The sequence below is a fragment of the Typopeltis vanoorti genome, chromosome 7 (genome assembly GCF_054136105.1).
Source record: "Typopeltis vanoorti isolate ZY-2024b chromosome 7, IOZ_Tvanoo_1.0, whole genome shotgun sequence".
NCBI lineage: Eukaryota > Metazoa > Arthropoda > Arachnida > Uropygi > Thelyphonidae > Typopeltis > Typopeltis vanoorti.
In genome coordinates this window covers 136,475,218-136,497,936 of record NC_143555.1, presented here as the reverse complement: position 1 = coordinate 136,497,936, position 22,719 = coordinate 136,475,218, and the positions used below count along the sequence as shown (strand labels likewise).

Below are 22,719 nucleotides of genomic sequence, written 5' to 3'. Positions count from 1 at the left end.
GTTAAAAGTCAGTCCTGTTTGATTACCTGCAAGAAAGATATTTCACTTCCACTGACAATGTTGATAATATTCCAAAATCCTTTCAAGATCACTCCCCCCCCCCCTTCTTGGGCTAACTGTCATCCAGCTTATCTTAGCATAAAAATACGAGGGTGGTCTGAAAAGTTCTCAGCCTCAACCGTAGATAGCAACACTATTGGCAAGACTTTTTTTTTTCCAAGTTGGTACATCTGTCATAAGCATCCATGTGAAATTGCAAATCATTCTATCAAGTAGTTTGTTTTATACAGCTGTCCGAAGCAAAAGTGTTGTCTGTATCCCTTGAAATTTAAAAAATTGAATATTGTGCGGTTATAAAATTCTTGGTAAAAAAAGGTTTAATGCCAAAAGAAATTCATTCGAAGTTCATAAAAGTTTATGGGCACTCTTCTCCTTCGTTTTCGACAATTAAGAAATGGACTGCCAAGTTTAAATGTGGCCATGCCAGCCTTAAAGATGATCCATGTGAAGGACATCCAAAAAGTGTAATACACCAGAAATCATTTATCAAGTGCATGATATATGGTATTGGACGACCGGTGAGTCAAAATGCACGAAATTGCTGAGACTATAGACATTTCAAAAGAACTTGTAGGATATATTTTACATGAAGAATTGCAAATGAAAAGGCTTTGTGCAAGATAGATGTTGTGCTTGCTCACAGCAGATCAATCAAAAATGCACTCGCATGAAAATCTCTGAATAGTGTTTGGAGCGTTTTAACAAGAATAAAACTGATTTTGTGCATTGATTTATTACTATGGATGAAACTTGGATTTACCATTACACAGCAGAATTCAGTCAGCAGTCAAAACAGTGAACAGAAGCTGGTTGTTCAGCACCATAGAAGACAAAGTCGGTTCCATCAGTAGGAAAGGTCATGGCATCGGTGTTTTGGGATGCTAAACACATTTTGTTTATTAATTAGCTTGAAAAGAGTAAAACCATAACCGGGGAATATTATTCAGTTCTTTTTACCAGACTAGATGAAAAAATTCGTGAGAAAAGACCCGGTTTGCAGAAGAAAAATATCTTTCATCAGGACAATGCACCTGCCCACAAAGGTGTTTTGGCAATGTGAAAATTAAGGGATCTGCACTATGAATTGTTGAAACATCCACCCTATTCCCCAGATTTGGCTCCCTCCGACTTCCATCTCTTTCCCAAACTAAAACTCTTCCTTGCTGATCAGCATTTTTCTTCGACTCAAGAGGTGATTGCAGTTGTAGAGGGGTATTTTGCAGATCATACTGAGAACCACTAGAGACACCGAATAATGGCACTGGAGCATCACTGGAATAAATGTATTAGTCTTACGGCAGATTATGTTGAAAAATGAAATTAATTTTAAAATTATAAATTTGTGTTTTCATTGTTAGGCTGAGAACTTTTCTGACCACCCATGTAAGTAGTAAACTTGTTTACCATATGTTGTAATCCTTATGGAATAACACAGCATTGTTATATTTATATTATAAATTATTTTACGTTGTTTACCATAGTGGTTTTTATATCAAACTAGTAATGTGCAATCACTTTATTAATGGCACCTATGTTTTCACTTGAGATTTGCTTTGAATCTTGGTAATGGACATGCCTGTTGGTTGTTGTTTTTAGAACAGCTGTGAATAGATAACAGGAATGATAGAAAGCAAATAGTAGCAAGCAGATAAGGAGAGCCAGAAAGGGTCTAATAAACTACCCAATTAAGTTCTCTAATCTTGGAAAAGTTTATATATTTATCTTTAATTACTCTCCAAGGATATGAAATTTGAAGTTAATAATTGTAGGTAAGTATAATCATCAAGCCTTCATATATGAAAGGCAAGTGATATATGTTCCAAGGAACAATATGGAATCTATGGTAAAAGTTCTTTTTATTGGAGGTGCATTTGGAACTGTTTAATTAAATGTATTCCTTATTGTCTGAGTGATTATTTGTTATGCCTACTTCAGAAAAATGAGGAAAAGCTGTATTAAGGAAACTTGTTTACTTAAAGGAGTCATATGCAAGTATATTAGTTAAGTGAGGCCTTTTAAACTTTGTATTCTAAGGAATTTGAGAGATAAGACTGAATAAATGAATGAGCAAAAACAATAAAATAAGTGCTGCAAAGGAAGTTCTCATATGGCCAAGTAAAAACTACAGAACTTTTAGCTGAATGCTATGCTCAGTTTGTTATATAAATTTCATGTTAAATATCTCTCAGTGTTGAATTTAACTGTGAAAGTTGGAGTATGAGAGAGGGGATTCTAAATTAGTCACTCTCTGGCATGCACTGTCTGTACTAAGGCACAGGTGTTACCTGTGTGGCAAAACAAATGGCACAGTGTGTAATTTGAACATTGGTAAGTAGATATAACTTCCTGTTTTGTATCAGTTTAAATCTGGAGCAGAAACCTTAAGAAGAATTGGAGAAATGCCATCAGAATCTGAAGACTTTTGGGCATTTAGTTTGGACAAGATTTTTCTTAATCTCTTTCTGGTTTAACATTGAAGGAAGCATTTAATGTTTTATGTTTGGAACGATAGGGAGACATTTAGCATCAGTTTATCATCTTGCACTGGGATCATCAGTGCAAGAATTTGAGAAAATTTAAGAAGCCAGGTGATTGGCTTTTCTTTAGATAATTATGTAATAAAACCAACTGAATGCAAGGGTAGGAAGCAGCATTGGACAAAATAGCCAGTAATGTGACAAGAGACCTGAATACATGATTACCATTTGGAATAATGCGAGTTTCCTGCTTTTAGCCTATTTAGAAGCAATTTTAACTGAAGAAAGATCACATGACTAGAGCGAGAATGTAGAATATTTAATTACTTAAACCAGTTAACAGATATTTTGTTTTGAGTATCTCAAAACATTGCCGGTGCATAAAAGTAGAATGCTTTAGGAGTTAACTTTTTTTAAATGGCATCACATTTATACTAGGTTCAAATTATAACACAGTTAGGAATTCTTGGGGGGGGGGGAATTATTTTACAGAGTTAGAAATTATAATTTTCCTAACATCCAGAACAAAGAATTCATCCTTGCAATTATGATTTGGACAGTGAAAAATGGCTTCAGAGCTCTCTTTGAATAAATGTTCATATTTAAAAATGCTTTGATGAATCAATTTGGTATTATCCCCAAAGAATCCTATGGGTGGTATCAGTAAATGAGTTTTTATCAGCTGAATATAGCATCAGGGTTCAGAGATTCAATTCCCATCTGAATAGCCTGTTTAATCAAAGCACAAGATCATGGAATTTAATAAACTTACTTGGTGATAATAGACCAAGCTTGCCTTTAAGATATGGCAATAGTTGGTGGCTTGTTTTGATGGATTTTAAGATAATTGCAAGATAATGCAGATATGACCCCATAGTCATTTGCTTTCGCTGTAATCCCAAATAACAAAATCCTGAAGATTTCATCTTCATTTGACAGATATCAAGAGAAACAGTCAGTGATTTTTGAGTCACCCTTGGATTATAGTAATTTAAGTACATTTTTTGTGATAGAGATTTCTATTAGAGAAGTGTTCTCAGGATTAAATGAAAGATAACACTGTGATGCATAGAGGTCACTGTAGGTCAGATGAACTTTTAAGAATCAGCATCGCCTATGATGAAGTGTTAGGGTACAACTTATTGAGGCATAACTCAATAAGTATAACTGCTTTAATTTTCCAAAGATCTGAGAAACAGTCATTCTAAGACCAGATTTAGTTTGACTTCACTAAATTTATTTCATTTTATTTGGCCTGTAGTGCTGTCACAAATTTGATGTGAAAATCAATATCAAAATCAATATTTGATATGAAGAGAAACGTTGAAAAATACGAAAACAGACAGGAAAATGTGAACTGTGATAAATCTGTATGTTTTAGTGAAGATGTCAAATTAAATCTTCTTCTTCTCTTCAAGGATAGGCATTTGCTTGTTCCGGCTTCACTGGTCTTTCCTTCTAGCCGCTGGTCTTCCTCTCTCTTCCCCTTTGGTCTATATCTATCCACTTCTTTTGGTAGCCAATATCTTTCCATCCTAAATAGATGTTCTTTCCATTTCTCTCTAACAAATTAAATATGGAAGTGGATAATATAGTAAGGAAGCATGGAAAATGGTGAGACCTCTTGAATATACATATGTATATGGAATAAGAGAGAAACTGACCAGAACACCAGATAACAATATACAAGCCAGATCATGTTTAACATGTGGAATGAAAAAACAGAACATTGGATCAGAAGATTGGACATGTGAGAACTTAGGAAAATGAGGGGATATACAGATTTGGCAGAATCAGAGCAAAAATGAAAAGAATGGTATATTATTAGTATTCAAGAATTTGTAAACAGAGTTGCTCTGAGTCAGTATTGTTATCTAAACAGATTGTGAAATGAAAGAGTAGCTTAACAGATTAGAAAAAAAAAAAAAAAACGTTTCTAATGAGGATAATACTAAATTATATGAAATAGATTTATTTCTATAATAGTTCATCTCATCATCATCATCAAATTCCTGCCATGTACCCTCAAGGGGTGTACAGGATATGACAGTACAACATGAAAAAAATTACATCATTACTAACTTCCTATCTACAATTTTCCTCCAAATCAGTCTGTTACTTGTCAAGACTCCAACATTATCAGATCTTATATTTCTATCGTCTAAGGCACTTTGTACAGTATCAATCCACCTATATCTTGGTCTTCCTCTGGGTCGTTTTGCTGCCAACCTGGCAGAGAACACTTGTTTTGCTAATCTTTCCTCACCCATTCTGTTTAAGTGACCATACCACCTGAGATTAGCTCTGCTAACACATTCCTGGATGCTGACAATGTCAAGTTCTTTCCTAATATTCTCGTTTTTAATATGATATTGCCATTGATGCCATCTGTTCATGCCTATAATCTTTCTCAGGACTCTCATATCTGCGGTCTCTAGCCTTTGGTCAAGTGTTTTACTTCTGACCCAGCTCTCAGATCCATAAGTTAAAACTGGTTTGAACCAGTTTTATTCTATTTTCATTCTATAATAGTTATGTTATTTTATGATTTGTAATATTATGTATCAAATGTTTCTTGATTAAAATATTGTGCAATAACAGTTTATTATTTCATAATTCCTTCCCAATATTTTTAATGAAAATTTTAATAGATGGTTTCCTGAAAAAGGAATATATTTATATAGGGTTCTTTGGTCTCAAAAAGTTTAAAGAAACATTGTTTTAGAAGACAGAAATGGGTGAAGTAATCAAATCAGAGACCTTGCAAGTAATAGACAATTTTTTTGGGGATGGAAAAATAAATTATGATTATTAAGAGAGACCTCCAGGGAGTCAGAGACTCATCAAGGGAGGCTACATACTACACGCAACAGCTATCATACTTATTCTTGAATTCATTCACACTGCTTGCACTCACAACATTCAATGGCAATCCATTCCAATCACACACCACCCTCTGAGAGAAAAATCTAGCATTCACACCCTTCTTGGCAGCCTTCATTCTCAGCTTACAAGGATGCCCTCTCATTCTTGCCCCACTCTCCATAAATTGAAAAATTCCATCTGTTGAAATCTTATATGATCCTTTCAGAAGTTTGTAACTTTCAATCATATCACCCCTATTTCTCCTGTTTGCTAGTGTCTGCAGTCTACAAATTCTCAACCTGTCTTCATAATCAGTATTCCACAATCCTGATATCATTTTTAACACTCTCCTTTGTACTCTCTCTAATATATTAGAATCACAACGGAAACCAGGAGACCTGACCTGTGCACAATAGTCCAAGTGTCTTATCAAGGCCTTGTAAAGAGGCAAAATAACATCCTTATCTTTTCATGTCAACATTCGTTTCAGCATTGCAATTATCTTTTGAGTTGTATTTGCAATCTTTGCCACATGATCCCTGAACCTTAACTTCTATTATCTATTAATTAACAACTATATAATATCTATTAACACTCCAAGATCCCTAGCCTCATTAGGTTCTTCTAGCCTGATCCCACCAATATAATACGACATTGGATATCTAATCATGCCGAAGTCAATGACTTTACATTTACTCATGTTGAACTGATACCCATTTTCCCATGCCCACATTTCTAGCCTATTCAAATCATTCTGCAAGTACTCCATATCAGCAGCATTCTTGATTATCCTACCTATCTTTGCATCATCAGCAAATAGCTGTTATGTCGCTTGTCGATTCCTTCCCAATATCATTAACGTACAGATTGAATAACAGTGGACCAAGCATTGATCCTTGTGGTACCACTTGCTATTTTTTTATTATTTTTTATTTTTTTTTAATCTTTGTGCTGGTTATGGGCAATACTACCCTTACATCACATCCAGACATCTCGTCCAGACTTGATATAGGCCTAAGCTTTTACAAGTGTTTTACCCTGTGCCTGTTCTAGTTATCATTGTAGTCATTCTCTGGTGGCAACACCATGCCACCAGTGTGCCCTGTAGGGCCCTCAAGGAAAGAACTTTTATATCCTTCTGCGTAAGCCCCAGCTGTTTTAAGTCCTTATAACCATCTATGCTCCATACGCCATGTAAAGAGGTGGTGACGCTGGTAAACCCCGGAGTCGTGCCATGATTCTGTACGTTAATGATATTGGGAAGGAATCGACAAGCGACATAACAGCTATTTGCTGATGATGCAAAGATAGGTAGGATAATCAAGAATGCTGCTGATATGGAGTACTTGCAGAATGATTTGAATAGGCTAGAAATGTGGGCATGGGAAAATGGGTATCAGTTCAACATGAGTAAATGTAAAGTCATTGACTTCGGCATGATTAGATATCCAATGTCGTATTATATTGGTGGGATCAGGCTAGAAGAACCTAATGAGGCTAGGGATCTTGGAGTGTTAATAGATATTATATAGTTGTTAATTAATAGATAATAGAAGTTAAGGTTCAGGGATCATGTGGCAAAGATTACAAATACAACTCAAAAGATAATTGCAATGCTGAAACGAATGTTGACATGAAAAGATACTTACTGACTAGATCTTGGTTATTTTTATACTAGTTCACTTTATTATTATGGCTATAGGCTAGTGGGTGCCCTGTTCCCACCACCTAGGCATCAACTACCCAAACGTCACCATCTCTTTTAATCACTAAGTCTGGCTTACGCAAACCTGCAGAGGTCCTATAATGTGGTTCCATCGCTGTCACCCACCCTTTGTTCTTAAAGCGATTGTTCAGAATGGAGACTACAGCATCATGCCTCCGCACGCAGACCCCACGGGTGCGGAAGCAATACTGGGCTATATGAGACAATGTCTCGCTGTAGTGGCAGCCAGCCCTGCAGTCTGAGTCATCACTACCCCATCGAGCAGTGTGGGCTCGAGTAGGCAGGGCATTGATTCTCGTCCTGATAAGGTCAATTTACTCGAATCCATGGAGGAGTCTGGTGCCCTTACCCAATCATGCTGGGGAGGTACCAGATATGACTCTTTTAAAGGAGCACCATCTACAGAACAGTGCAACAGAGATGCCCACCTCCTGTGTGTTCTGCAGGTGCTGACTCAAGCCTTTAGCCTGCCTAAAGTCTTCTTGTATTAATGGGCTATAGAAAGCCTCTGCAGATTGTGGAAGAAGATAGTTCTAACTTTGCAGTTCTTGACAGCCACAGGCATGGGATCAGCCATCTAAGTGATGGAATCCCGAGCCCACCATACTTCACCCTTGCGTGGAAATATGCAGTAGGGGTGTCAGTCAGCAGTCGGAGCCATGATCTCATGGCTGAACGGATAGCCCTGTCCATTTGGGACAGTGCCGAGGTATATGTTCTACCAAGCACCAACTTGTGGTAAAAGCGAGGTAGGAGGTAGTGGGAAAGGATAAACAGTCTTTGCTGGAGCTTAAGAGGAGCTTTCCTCAAAGAAGCGATCCCAGCTTCTAGGATAGAAGGAACAGAAAACCTTCCCTTTGTGGGTGAACATGATACCGAGGTATCTCCACTTTTCCAGGATCGATCGAGGCATGCAATGGCCTCCCGTGCAGGGAAAACTTCTTCTCACGACCAGAGGGGACAGGAGCTAAAGAGCAGGACTTCTGCACATTAATGGAAAGGCCTCGAATAGAGAAGAAGTCAACTGCTCAGTCAAGGAGTTCCTGCAAGCTTATCTTAGTAGAGTCTATCATGCTGTGTTCTGTCAAAAGCCTTAGCAAAATCCAAAAGTATCATGCGTATCCATTCCTCTTGTCTAGTTCAATGATAACATTGTTATAGAATGTGAGCAAGTTGCTAAGACATGACCTTTCTTTAGTAAACCCATATTGTTCATTGCAAAGTAGAGATTCACTGTCAACTCATTTCTGAATGTGAGCCCTACCCAATTTTTCCAAAATCTTGACCACCACTCCTGAGATACTAATTGGTCGATAGTTGGGTACATCGGTCTTTGCAGCACCCTTGTGCAATGGAATTACCATGCATTTCTTCCATTCCTGCAGAATCTTCCCTGTTCTGAGACTCATAATAAACAGTCTGGTCAAAGGAATGGCCAGTTCAACTGAATACTCTTTTAGCACACGTGCTGATATTTCATCAATCCCTATTGCTGAATTCTTATTCATTTTGTGCAGCAGCTCTAAAACCTCGGCCTCACACATCTGCATTTCTTCATGTAGTGAAGAGGTAACAGTGAGCTCAATGTTGCATTCACCAGGTTGATAGCTTTTAACAAAATGGGTACTCATTAACTGAACCTCTTCTGCATCTGTAACCCTCATGCTATCTGGATTTAGAAGAGTTATTCTTTCATATTCATTCTTTCTTTTAGTTACAACATATCAATAGAATTCTTGTGGATTGTCTTTAGCATGCAGAGCCATTTTCTTTTCATACTCAGACTTTGCTTTACATACAATAGTTGTGACTATTCTAGCCTGCTGCTTATAATGTTCATAACAGACGTCATCCTTATGCAAACGGTATTCCTTCCACATAGTCCTTTTCTTACGAATTTCTTGCTTAATATTATTACGCATCCATTTGACTCCTACCCTATTTATTCTTCAATCTCTCGGGACACATTCTGATATTGCATCATTTAAATATTGTTTAAATGCTTCCCATGCACTGTCGATATTCTTTCCATCTAGCAATCGATCCCATTCCACTGAACTCAGTATACTCTGTTGGATCCTACTTCGTCTTAATCTATACTCTGGATCCGACATGTTATTTACTACGATGTTCTTAACCTAAAAATAGTTACTAGTTGCTTTCTAATTCAAATATAGAGAAAATTTATATTTAAAGACTGCGCCACTCTATATCTGAATTAGTTCAAGAATTGAAGAAAAATCAACCTTCAACTATCTCTCCTTAAAATATACTGGCCGAGTATATTTGACTTACTTAATTTACCCGCTTTGGTTCGAATATTTTATGAATGGTGCAGTAAAAGAGATTCAGGCAAAATACATCTTTTAATTAACAAAATCAAACATTTAATTTTAAAATCACAAATTATACACTTAAGATCAAAATACTAAATAAGTTATTATAAACAACACTTCAGCCTTTCAGATAATAAAGTCATGCAAACTCAGACAATGGTAATTCTGTTATCTGTAATACAGTCTTCTCACAGTTCTTTAAGTTCTAAATACAATAAAATCGCAGTAACACCACTTTACAAGCAAACACCTTTAAATTTACACTTCAGCTAATTTCTGAAATAGTTACTGTTAGTATAGGGAAATTCTAGGATGAAACTCACACACTTCCCTGTATAGGAATATTAATCCATGCGTATTAATGGTTGGAATAATCTTACCGATAATCTTCTATCTTCATCTACTTATACATTTACACCTTTTACAACTGTAAACACTTTAAACAGTAAACGGCACTCATTAAATAAATTCTTCTAAGCAATAACTGAATTAATCATCCGTCACAATACACATAAACAAACGTTGTTGCATAAAGTACTACTGATCACTCATGAAATAAGGCAATACACAATAATTCCTTAACTTTAGGTTTTATATGCACAGTTGTTCATTCCTCCGGCATCCGATTAATTCTTTAGGCACTATAATTCTAAGCACAGCTAACGGTAAACTTCAATTTTTACAGCCTCTACTATTCTAGTAACTCCGTGCTTTATTTCAAGATTCTGTGTGTCCTTGACAGATCGGCCCTGAAATTAAATCTCAACTCAAGTAATTGCTAGTCTATCCGTAATCACTTAGCTATCTTCCGTAGCTTTATTTGTTATTCCGAAACTTATAAGCTAACCGCTTCTCGACTAGTAGACTTTATTTAGCTGCTTGAGTGATTTGCCGATTCGCTATTATCGCACTGTGATTTTCGAATGCCGAATGCTCCGATTCCAACCTAATGCCAATCCCTCTCTAATAAATCTCTAATGCTTTCAATATATTAATAATTCCAGCGTTCGTCACTTATATATCTGTTTTTCCTGCCTAAATTGTTCTCGTAATCTAAAACTCTTTTTTATAAACCTTCTCCTCATGTTGTGTTCCAATTCTGGTGCTCGCTTGTTTACATGCATCTCCATGACAACAAAACAAAATATAATAAAATTAAGGTATTGCATAACGCTAAACTTCTACAAATAGGAATAAATAAAGAATATTTACATTTCAATTAATCTACAGTTAAATGTTAAATACAAACTCTCATAATATTAACATAGTAATAATTAAATTAGACTTAATAATATTTAAATACAGAGTCTAATACCATTATTATATATCTTTAATTAATTAATTATTATTAGAACTTCAAGGAAAAATACATGAATAATAAGTCTTAAGCAAGGGACTAACAAATAAATATAAACAAGTCTTGCTTAGTATATGGTATATTATGTTAAATGTGAATGAAAAAAATATATATACAAACAATTTCATTCACAGTTGAACAACTCCTCAGCTGGTCATAATTTCCTGCTTTGTAGTTCAGCATGTAACCTTTTCTGAATAGAATTCATAAGCTTAGTCACTTCCCTAGTGAGTACCGCATGATCACTGTCACCAACCAGAGGCAAAACAGTTACGTCTTTAACTGAAATGCCCTCTGACACTATAATCAAATCTAGCACTCTTTGACCTCGAGTTCCTTCTGTCACATGCAGCTTGAGGAAATTGTCCCGCAACAGCTCAATAAATGCATTTTCATTCTTCTCATGAGATTCTGCTGCTACCCAATCAATATTTTGATAATTAAAGTCTCCCATTATGATTATTTTTTTCTTGCTCATCTTTTCTATTTGGTAATGCATTTCTTCATCACTAGCAATCAATCCACCAAGCCTGTAACAACTATGTTTATATGTATATAGGAAACTAGTTGTGAAAATCCATAACTATGTTGGATTATCGTAGTATCCTGTGAAGGTATATACCAAGAAATGATGATGAAGATATTGGTGAAGGGTCCATAAAAGTCCATCTAAGGTGGTAGTGATATATATTCCCATATTAAAGGGAATTCCCATATCCCCCCCCCCCCCCCAAAAAAAAAACATATAAAGATTCCTCTTCTCAGGTTTTTTCATTTGAAGGTGAGTTAGCCATCTTATATGGAGGTAATAGGTTTTTTTTCATCCTGGAAACTTGGGTTTTTCATCCCACATACTGACAAATCTGCCTTTAGACCATGCAATTTACAGACAAAAAATACTAGTAGTGGTGGGTAGTAGATGGCATTGGTGTAGGTGATTATGATAGTAGTGGTTCGCTGTAGATTAAGTGGCAGAAATGGAGAGTTGTAAAGTAGGCACCCTCTTTCAATGAGTTTTTGAACTCCTTGGAGGTGTCACGTAATAATAATAATAATATTGTACAAATTATCTACCTACTTTCTGCCTCATAGCATTTAGAGGTGAGGTGAAAACCAGTCATACATGCGAAGTACAATTTGCATGTATACTCTCTCTCTCTATATATATATATGTGTGTTTGTGTATGTGTGTGCACGCACGTGCCATGAGAGATGCTTTACGATAAGTACTTCGACTATAATGAAATCAAATTGCAGTCTACAGAAAACATTTGTGAAGTAATTCCTTCTATAAATTATTGTTGATATAATATGAATGAAAGTAAGCATATAAAATTTTTAATTATAATAAATTAATCAAATCAGCAAAAATAAAAAATAAAATAAATGACTAAATAAAATAAAATAAAGTTCTGTTCTTAGATCAGATCCTTTATTAGATTTTCATTCACAAATTAAGAATTTATTTGAAATGGAAGACCAATTGCTTACTGTAGTAACTTTAAATGATTTCCTTCTCCCCTTCTAACAGGTACAAAGTGAAGTGTGCGAATCCATACCAACTAATAAGATGGTTGTTGATGAGGAATTTTTGCCTTTTTCTGACAATTCTATTGATATCTGCTTTAGTAGTTTAAGGTGAGTATATAATTTACCATTTCTTTTGCTATATAAGCAATCATATTTTAATATTTGAGTTTATTTTTGATGTTTTCTTTCAGTCTTCACTGGGTAAATGACCTACCAGGAACACTTAAGCAGGTAAGTTTAATAAATTTGGTCTGGTTTGGTTTGTTTATGTAAACTGTTTAATATAAACAGGCGACATACTAGGTTGAAAGGGACTGTTTTTTTTATCCCCCCCCCCAGCTCAAATTTTGTTTTATAACAAACTGCTTACAGTTTTTGAGTTAAATGTTAACAAATTTTAACTGCTCTACATGATCTTCCTTTTACAAACCCATGCTGATAGCCACAGAGAATACTGCTGTTATCAACCCATTTCTGTATCCTACTTCTCACCAATCTCTCTCTCTCTCTAGTACTTTGGCCTATAATTTGGAGCCACAGCCTTATCACCACCACGAATAACCTCAGAAAAAACTTTTAAATTGTGTGGTCATGGGAAGACAATATAATCATCATCAAATTCCTGATATGTACTCTCAGGGGGTGTACAGGATAATTTTGATAGTACTACATGAAAAAGTTACCTATTACTAATTTCCAATCGACAATTTTTTTCCAAATGAATTTGTTATCTGTCAAGATTCCAACATGATCATATGTTATATTTCTGTCTTTTAAGGCACTTTTATTGTATCAATCCATCTACATCTTGGTCTTCCTCTGGACCTTTTTCCTGCCAACTTGGCAAAGAATACTTGTTTTGCTTATCTTTCCTCTCCCATTCTATTTAGATGACTATACCACCTGAGATTAGCTCTACTAACACATTCCTGAATGCGTGGCAAGTTCTTTCCTAATATTCTCATTTTTAATGAGATACTGCCATAAATGCCATCTGTACACTTCATTGATTTTTTCTCAAACTCTCATGTCAGAGGTTTCCAGTCATTGATCAAGTGTTTTATTTCTAACCAAGCTCTCAGATCCATAAGTTAAAATTGGTTTGAACACTGTCTTGTGTATTTCTAATTTGTTGTTTTGGCTGATTTATCTCTTATTCCATATAAATTTATTCAACTGGCTTTCCACTATATACCAGCTTTACTTATTCTGTTGTCTCTTTCCATATTTAATTTACTGTCTTCACTAAAAATTGTGCCTAAATAGCTGAAATATTTTACTTGTTCTATAGGTTCACCATTCAGTATGTAGTCGATGTTTTCAATGTTTCTGCCTGCTTTCATTGTCTTTGTCTTTTTATTGCTGATTTTCCTATCAAATTTATTACAACAATTATTCAGTTTAGTCATGGAATCTTATAGACTTGTGCCGGATTTATTCAGAAGTATAACATCATCTAAATAAAGTAAAGAGCCGAGATTAACACCTCCAATTTTGATATCAGGTTTAATACAGGAATACCTCGTATAGCGCAGTTTTGAATAACGCGGGTTTAGATCTAACGCAGTTTTTATTATTACACTTATCTATTAGACTAACATTGTCAACACTGACTGGCGACTCCCGGGCACTGCAAGTGGCAGTCGAGAGCCACGTTTATGCAGTAGTTATTCGATTGGCTGTCATACACTCGTTCTTTCCCCGCAGCATTTCATTATTTATGTTAATATTAGAATTTAATATTTTTTTATTATTTAAGTATGAGTGAAAAGAGACAAAACAAAGAAGACACTGTTGGAGTAACAAAAAAACGCAAGTGGTTGACATTAGAGAAGAAACTTGAAATTATAAAATGTCACAAGAATGGCGTTTCATTTGCTAAAATAGCACGTGAGAATTCAATGAATGAGTCATCTGTACGAACAATTATTCAGAGCAAAGAAAAGATTAAACAACATGGAATGAGCACCACTTCTTATATGTCAAAAGTGATCAGGAGAAATCGATCTTCTACAATGGAAAATATGGAACACCTTCTAATGATCTGGATTAAAGATTGTAATCAGAAAAAGATTCCTTTGAGTCAAATGATAATCCAGGCAAATGCAACAAATCTATATGATAAAATGAAAGCTAAAATGAAGGAGGTACAACCAATGAAACTTTTATAGCAAGTCGTGGGTGGTTCTACAGTTTAAAAAAAGCATATGGGGCTCCATAACGTAAGAATCCAATGTGAAAGCGCAAGTGCTGACACTAAAACTGCAGAATTATTTCCCAATGAATTGAAGGAGCTTATTGAGAAGGAAGGCTACACAGGTGATCAAATTTTTAACGCTGAGGCTTGTTCTGGAAAAGAATGCCATCGCGCACATATCTATCAGAGAAGGAAAAAACACAAGCTGGGTATAAAGTGTCAAACGATCGATTGACACTTTTACTATGAGGTAATGCATCAGGTGAGGCATAGGAGTGACCATTCTATCCTCGTATTTCGGTTACGAAATCCAAGCATGCTTGGAAGGTTGTGGGCCTTAAAGGCCTGTTAAAGCCATTGGGATAGAATGCATCAGGTGATTTAAAATTAAAGCCACTGTTAGTGTACAGAACGGAACAAAACCCAATCTTAAGGGCTTTACAAAGAACAATTTACCTGTTCATTTACCTGTGACATGTTGCCGCTAGAGGGCTACATGGTGTGTAGTGTTTTCAGAGAGCTCCCGAAAGCTAAGTATAATTTTGAGTGAAAATTGGAATATTGGTTTAAATCTTAACATAGTGTTGTTTATTTTTGGTAGCTTGTTGCGTCTGTGTGATTTTGGTTTGAATTCTGTTTTATTTAACTTAGTATTTTAACGATACATTTCATAGAATACCACATGGCGCCAATGCGACGTATGATAATGGCGTCTAAAAATACGACGCCTTTGTTCAAAAACTGTAATGTGAGGGAGTTTGTCCAATGTGATGTGTGTGGGATGTATGCATTCCTGAAGAAGGCTGGAGTTTGGATGGAAAGTGATAGTGGTGGGAGAATGTGCAGAAAGTGTAAGCAAAGTGAGGAATTGAAGTATGTGTCAGGTCGTGAGATAGTTATGGTTGAAGAAAGCTAGAATGTGAGTGAAAATAGTGCCTTGATAGGGAATTGTGATGTTGTACAAGATGGCAATGAATGCGGTGATCAAAGAGAGAGTGAAAGCAACTATACAGAGAGAGAAAATAATTTAAATGATGAAAAAAACAAGGAATTATTTGTAGGGAGTGAGATTGCTAGGTTGCATGCAGTGACACACAGTGCGCAGCAGCAATTGGAGCACATGCAAAACTCTTTCCAGAGTGCCTTGGCTAACGGAAATAAACAAGTGTTTGAAAGGAAAAATAAGCGTAAGAGTGGGAGAGTTTTTGAAATGAAGGAAAGATTGTTGTATGGTGACTCATTATTAAGAGGAGTGATAGATGGGAGTTTAACTAAATCGTACTTACCGAGTGCAGAATTTAAGTATGTAAGTGAGAGTATTAGAGTGCAAAAACAGAGGATGAAAGAATTGATAGTTGTGGCAGGAACGAATGAATTGAAAGGAGATAAATTTTTTATGAGAGAGGACTTAAAAGTATTGTTAAAGGTAGCGAAAGAAAAGAGTGATAGAGTTAGGATGCTGAGTCTGTTGCCGCAGTACGACAGAGAAGAGTTTAGAAGGAGGGCCATAATTGCAAATGACTTTATGTGCAGGTTATGCAGATGGTGTGGTGTGGAATGAGTTTGATGGACAAAAGGATTTATACAAGATGGATGGCCTGCATTTGAATGGATTTGGTGTGCGGAGACTGGAAAAAGTGTTGCTGAATGAAGTGAAAATGGATGTGCAGAACCAGGGAAACTAGAACTACCAAGGAGGGGGAGAAGTGGATATGCGGACATCAGTGAGACAGTTGAGTGTAAGAATGTATATAATGTACCCCCGAGCCAATACTAAGGACAAGAAATTGGAATGAAATGGTTAGAATAACGCATTAAGATAGGGGTGGGACAAAGGGACATTTGCATTTCATGTATACTAATGCCAGGAATATTAGGAACAAGAAGGAAGAATTTTTGGCCTTGATTGGCTCTTCCTGGCCACAGGTTATTGGCATTAGTGAAACATGGCTGACGGAAGATGATATAGTTAGTGGGATAGAATGTGTAGGTTATAGTGTGTGTTTAGGAGGGACAGAGAGAATAAAATGGGGGGGGGATGTTATTGATAATAGCTGATGAACTGCAGCCAAGGAGAATTGAAGTTGTATTGCAGGATAGTGAAAAGAGCTCACTTGAGGCTATTTGGTGTGAGATTGAGACTGGCAGAACAAAATATACAGTCGGGTGCTGCTATAGACCAGGTGATGGAATAGATGGTAGAGATAGTACGCATAAGCAAATAGAAGCAATAAGTGGAAGGAGGGTAATTATTATGGGGGATTTCAACTATGGTAACATTGATTGGATGGAAGAGAGGACACATGTGAGTAAGGATCTGGATTTTATTCAATTATTAATGGATAACTATCTGAGACAGCATGTAATTGAAAATAAAAGGGGTTTGAGAGTGCTTGACCTGGTAATAGCATCTGAGAATTTGACTATAATGAATATGACCATGTTGCCACCTATTGATGAGAGTGATCATAAGGTCTTGACCTGGGAGGTGGCTAAAGGTGTGGAATTTTCGATTAAGACAGGGTATATGTGGAATTACCATGCTGGCAAGTATGACAAGCTTAGGAGATTGCTTGGATCAGTGCATTGGCATGTACAACTGCAAGGGCTGGACGTCGATAGAGCATGGGAAGTGGTCAAGAAGCATTTACAGGAGGTTATGGCTGATTGTATTCCTAGGGTCCGAATAGTAAAACAAGTAGGGGTTAGATGGATGAATAACACCATTAAGCTTGAGCTGCTAAAAAGAAACAACTGTGGAGGAAATTTAAAGAAAGGGGTGACCTGCAGGCACATGAACAGTATAAAGTGCAGGCTAGAAAGGTAACGAGTGTGGTAAAAAAAAGCAAAAGCGGATTATGAAAGGAAACTAGCCATGCAAGCTAAAGAGAATCCCAAACAGTTCTTTCAATATGCTGCAAGCAAAAAAAAAAAAAAAACTATACACGGCAGAATGATTTTAAGGAATGACGATGGTAAGGAGGTCACTGAATCAGTCGATATAGTGGAATTACTGAGTGAGCACTTTGCAAGAGTATATCGTCCAGGTGGTGACATGGAAAAAATGAAGGAACCATTGGTTTATACAGGAATTGTGATGAATTAAGTGGAAGTGAATAGTTTATTACAGAACCTTAATGTGAATACATCTGTGGGATTGGATGGTATACTGGCACGGCTGAACTGGATAAGGGTAATGGGTTTACAGTGATACTGCTGGACCTGGCTAAGGCATTTGACAGGATACCATATGGAATTCTAATCCGTAAACTACATCATATGGGAATGGATATAGGGTTTGTGAGATGGATAGGTGGGTGGTTGACGGAGAGATATCAGAGAGTAGTTTATTCAGGAGTAGAGTCCAAAAGACAGCCTGTGACTAGTGGTGTGCCACAGGGTTCTGTTCTTGGACCACTGCTGTTTAATTTGTTCATTAACGATAAAGGGAAGGATCTAAGAGGAACAGTTCATTTGTTCGCTGATGATGCAAAGTTGGGTAGGGCAATAGTGAATGCAGAAGATGTTAAAATCTTGCAGGAAGACTTGGATAGATTGGAGTTCTGGATTAAGGAGAATGGATGCCAATTTAATGTGACAAAATGTAAGGTTATGCATTTTGGGGTGAAACGATTAGCAGCAGTGTACCACATTGGTGGAACTGTACTCCAGGAGATTGATGAGGCCAGGGACTTGGCAGTGTTGGTGGATAGGGAGATGAAGTTTAGGGGGCACATTGCAAAAGTGGCTAAATCAGCTCATCAACTCACTTGGTTGCTGAAAAATACCTTGACAAGCAGAGATAAGCAAGTTATTGTACCTCTGTACTGAGCCTTGATAAGACTTCATCTTGACTACTGTGCCCAGATTGGTTACCTAGGTTTCTTCTTGGTGGGGGGGGGGTGTAGAGGATCCACAGGCGAGTGACCAAGATGATAGCAGGTCTATGGAATGAACCTTATGAGAACAGGTTGAAGATTTGTGAGTTGCAGAAATTGGTTAAGAGACGGAAAAGGGGAGATATGATTGAGACATTCAAATTGCTAAAGGATTTCTATAGGATAAATTCAGAGGATATTTTTGAGATCAGGACTGGTGGTGGGAGGACTAGGGGACACCTATGGAAGCTGGGCAAGAGTGTGGTTAGCAAGGGTGTTAGAGCTGGGTTTTTTACTTTTAGAGTGGTAAATGATTGGAATAAGCTGCCAGAGTCTGTTGTGGGTGCTATGACGGTGAGTGAGTTCGAGGCAAAGTATGATTGATACTGTGAGAATGTCGTATAGTTGTGTGGACATGATGTTTAGGGCCTTCCTTGATGAGTCTAAGGACTCTCTGGAGTCACCTGTAATAATAATAAAATTGTCGTTTGAATAAAAAAAAGTGTGGGTGACTCGTTCAATTTTCGAAGACTGGTTTAAAACTTGTTTTTGCCCTGAAGTTAAAAGCTATTGTAAAAAGAATTATATTCCTTTCAAAATTTTGCTTTTATTAGACAATGCACCAGGCCATCCAACTCTATTGACCGACTTAGATGAAAATGTCAAGATTCATTTTTCCTTCCAAACACAACATCAATTCTGCAGCCGATGGATCAAGGCATTATCTCCACTTTCAAGGCTTACTGTTTAAGACAAACTTTTGCTCAAGCTATTAAAGCTGCAGCAGAAGAAGATTCTTGGACTTTGATGGAATTTTGGAAGAAATTTAACATAAAAGATGCCATTCAAAATATTTATGAATCTTGGCAAGAGGTGACTCCAAGCAACTTGAGAGCCGTATGTCGTAATATCTTGCCGTATTGTTCAAAGGACTTTGTTGCCTTTGCAACACAGAAATTGTGCAGATGGACAAAGATCTTGGTTTTACAATTAGTTACAGATTGTAACTAATTGTAAAACCAATTTGGATTGGTTTAGATTGTAACAATGTGAACGAATGTATTGATTCTCATTTAAATGATCTGGACGATTTAACCCTTTTGGAGTTGGGACAACAATGGGCCTATGAAGCAGAAGAAGACGAAGATGATCCCACGAAGACGAAGAATTTTCCTTTGCTGACCTTTCAACTTTTGTGAGAAAAATCGACGAAGCTTCCGACTTTCTCATAAATGCAGACCCGAATTTGGATGAATTTGAGAAATGCAGACCCGAATTTGATGGCATTATTGAGACTTTGTCTCAATAATGCCATCAAATGCTACATAGATCTAGTACTTGAAGAGACAAAGAAGACAAGAATGGGTCAACGAACACTAAAAGACTACTTTAGTAAAACGTAAATTACTGTATGCTAAAATTAAAGCAATATTTGTTTTGTTTTCTTCAACTTTTATATCCGTTTAAAAGGATTTGATTTGTTATTTAGTTAATAAAAATAACAATTTTTTTTCATTTTTAAACATTTTTATTATCTCAAATTTTTGTAATAAACAAATTAAATCGAAAAACTTCATAAATAGACCTCAAACAACACAGTTTTGCATAGTGCGGACACTTCTTGGAACCAATTAACTGCGCTATACAAGGTATTCCTGTACTGCTTTCCTTCATAATGTGATCCATATAGATAATGAATAACACTGGGGATAATGTACATCCTTGTCTGACACCAGATTTAACATGAAAACCATCTTGCTGTACTTCAATTCTAACTGCTGACTTGGGGTGCTTAAGAGTCAAAGCTGTATAACTGAGAGGAGACCTCCACATAGCCTTTAAAGGAATGCGGAGAACTGACATATCTAATGTCCAGTCCTCACCTTCTTGTGGTGTACCATGTTGGGTATCTACCTGGATACTGAACGAACGAGGATGGGCTGGCAATTTGGGATTTAGCTGACCAAATTGTATTCTTATTGGCTTAAACCAAATTACAAAATGATGGTACAACATGACAAAATTTAATGCCGGCTGGGGCATCGCCCGGTTAAACAAGGGCCCCCATTGTTTTCGCCAAGGAACCAGGGCAAACAGCGAAAAGTCAGCTACTGGAACAAATCTGAAAACACACCCCAACACAACATCACCAGAGTTAAAGATCATTACTATCAACATAAGAAGCCTGAATGGCAAAGAAATGGAGCTAGGTGAGGAATTAGATAAGTACCAGATCGACATAATAGGGGTGACTGAAACAAAAAAGACAAAAACTGGTGAGATCCTTTTGAGCAATAAATACAAAATGTTATGCTCAGGCAATGACAATCGAGGAAAAGAAGGAATAGCCATAGTATTCAACACTAAATACGAGGCTAATCTTCTTGAATGGCAGGCAGTCTCAAGTAGAGTGATGTGGACAAATATGAGAATGGGGAACTGGACAATGAGACTTATTTGTGCCTATGGTCCCACAGAAGGTTTTACTAAGGTAGAAGTGGAGGAATTTTTTGAGTCTTTAGAGAAAGCAACTCTGACACAATGAAAAAGGAAAAGTTGGTCCTTGTTGGTATCTAAATAGCAGAGCAGGAAATGATTGTCAGACATACAAAAATATTTTGGGAAAATTTGAAGAAAAGAGCAAAGCTAATAATAATGGCAAATACCTGTTGGATTTCTACTCAGGACATGGACTGGTTATTACTAACACCATGTTCCAACATAAAAATGGGCACAAATTCACATGGAGAGAAGAGGCAAGGAATAAGAAAAGTCTCATTGACTATGTTATTGTTGGTAGTGATGTTTTTTCCCTGGTGCAGGACACCAGAGTGTACAGAGGATTTGAAATTGGAAGTGATCACTATTTAGTCTTGAGCAGGATAAAATTGAATTTCATATTGAAAAGAATAACATGTAAGAAAGTTTTAAAGAGAATAAAAGTTGAGCAGCTCTCAGATGTGAGCTGTAGACTAAAATACACAAAGATTATGAAGAAAAAATGAAAGAGTTTGAGAACAGGAATCAAACCTTGAAGAAAATCCTGATTGATTCAGGCAGAGAGGCATGTGCTGAGGTTTTCTGCAAGGATAGAAAAATCAGAACTCCATGGTGGACAGAGGAAGTAAAAGAGGTAGTGCAGGAAAAGAAGAAATCTTATCAGAAGTTCGTGGAAAATAAGTCAGCTTGTGCTCTTAGAGAATACAGAGACAAATGTAAGAAAGCTAAACACTGTGTAAAACTAGGCTAAACAAAAGTCATGGGAGGACTTTTAAAGAACATAGAAAATAAATATCAAGAAGGTGGCAAAATATTCTGGAGGTTGTTGAAGAAGTTCAGAAATGGAGGAAGGAGTGCTGTAAAAGGAATAAGAGATGATAAAGGTGACATGAAAACAGGAGAAAAAGATATCGTTGAAGTATGGAGTAATTACTTCGAAAAATTGCTAAATGAAACAAGCAGTGATAGCACAGTGGTAAAAAAACACTGACCAGGCATTGTTTCCGCACGCCTACGAGCCGCGACCAGTCGTCAAAATGGAAGTGTCCTTGGAACAGCATTATGCGATTAAATTTTGTGTGCGTTTACAAAAATCGGCATCGGACGCTTTTAACATGATATGCGAAGCTTTCCACGATGAAGAAATGTCGAGGGCAAGTGTTTTTCGCTGGCATAAAACTTTTAAGGAAAGAAGGCAAAATGTGGAAGATCTTGAACGTGAGGGAAGACCTTCAACATCCATCACAGAGACAATGATCAACACAGCAGCGATTATCATCAAGGAGGATTGCAGAATTACAGTACGTCAGCAGCATGTTGTCTATTTCTTGAATATTTCTGTGGGAAGTGTTCACTCAGTCATAACATTTGGGACTGAAACGTGCTTGGGCCCGATGGATTCCCAAACTCTTGACACCTGAGCAAATGCAGCATCGAGTGGATGTGTGCAAAGAATGGAAAGAAAGACTGGAACAAGAAAGCGACAACTTCTTAAAATGCATCATTACAGCAGATAAAGCTTAGTTTTATCACTATGACCCTACAATGAAACAACAAAGCAGTGAATGGAAGCATCCGTCTTTGCCTACCCTCAAGAAAGCAAAACTGTAAAATCGTCTGGTAAAGTTATGACCAGAATGTTTTTTGACTATGAAGGCATTGTTTACCAACATGCTGTAGAACCTGGGAATACTGTAAACGGCTATGCGAATGTTTTACGGACAATGGTACAGCACATCAAAAGGAAGTGTGCACTGCTGAAGAATGGCTTCTTATTGCATCACGATAATGCAA

At 36.7% G+C, this 22,719-nt stretch overlaps 1 protein-coding gene across 5 annotated transcripts in view; it reads left to right on the top strand.

The window, feature by feature from the left end:
• Positions 1 to 22,719, top strand: part of LOC150105106 (arginine-hydroxylase NDUFAF5, mitochondrial) — a 155,567-nt gene that overhangs the window by 61,797 nt on the left and 71,051 nt on the right. For all 5 annotated transcript variants that reach the window (XM_090395492.1, XM_090395491.1, XM_090395490.1 and 2 more), the window contains 2 exons: positions 12,353 to 12,459; positions 12,543 to 12,582. In XM_090395492.1, the coding sequence (XP_090251618.1) occupies positions 12,353 to 12,459; positions 12,543 to 12,582 (147 nt within the window). The remainder of the gene's footprint in view (positions 1 to 12,352; positions 12,460 to 12,542; positions 12,583 to 22,719) is intronic.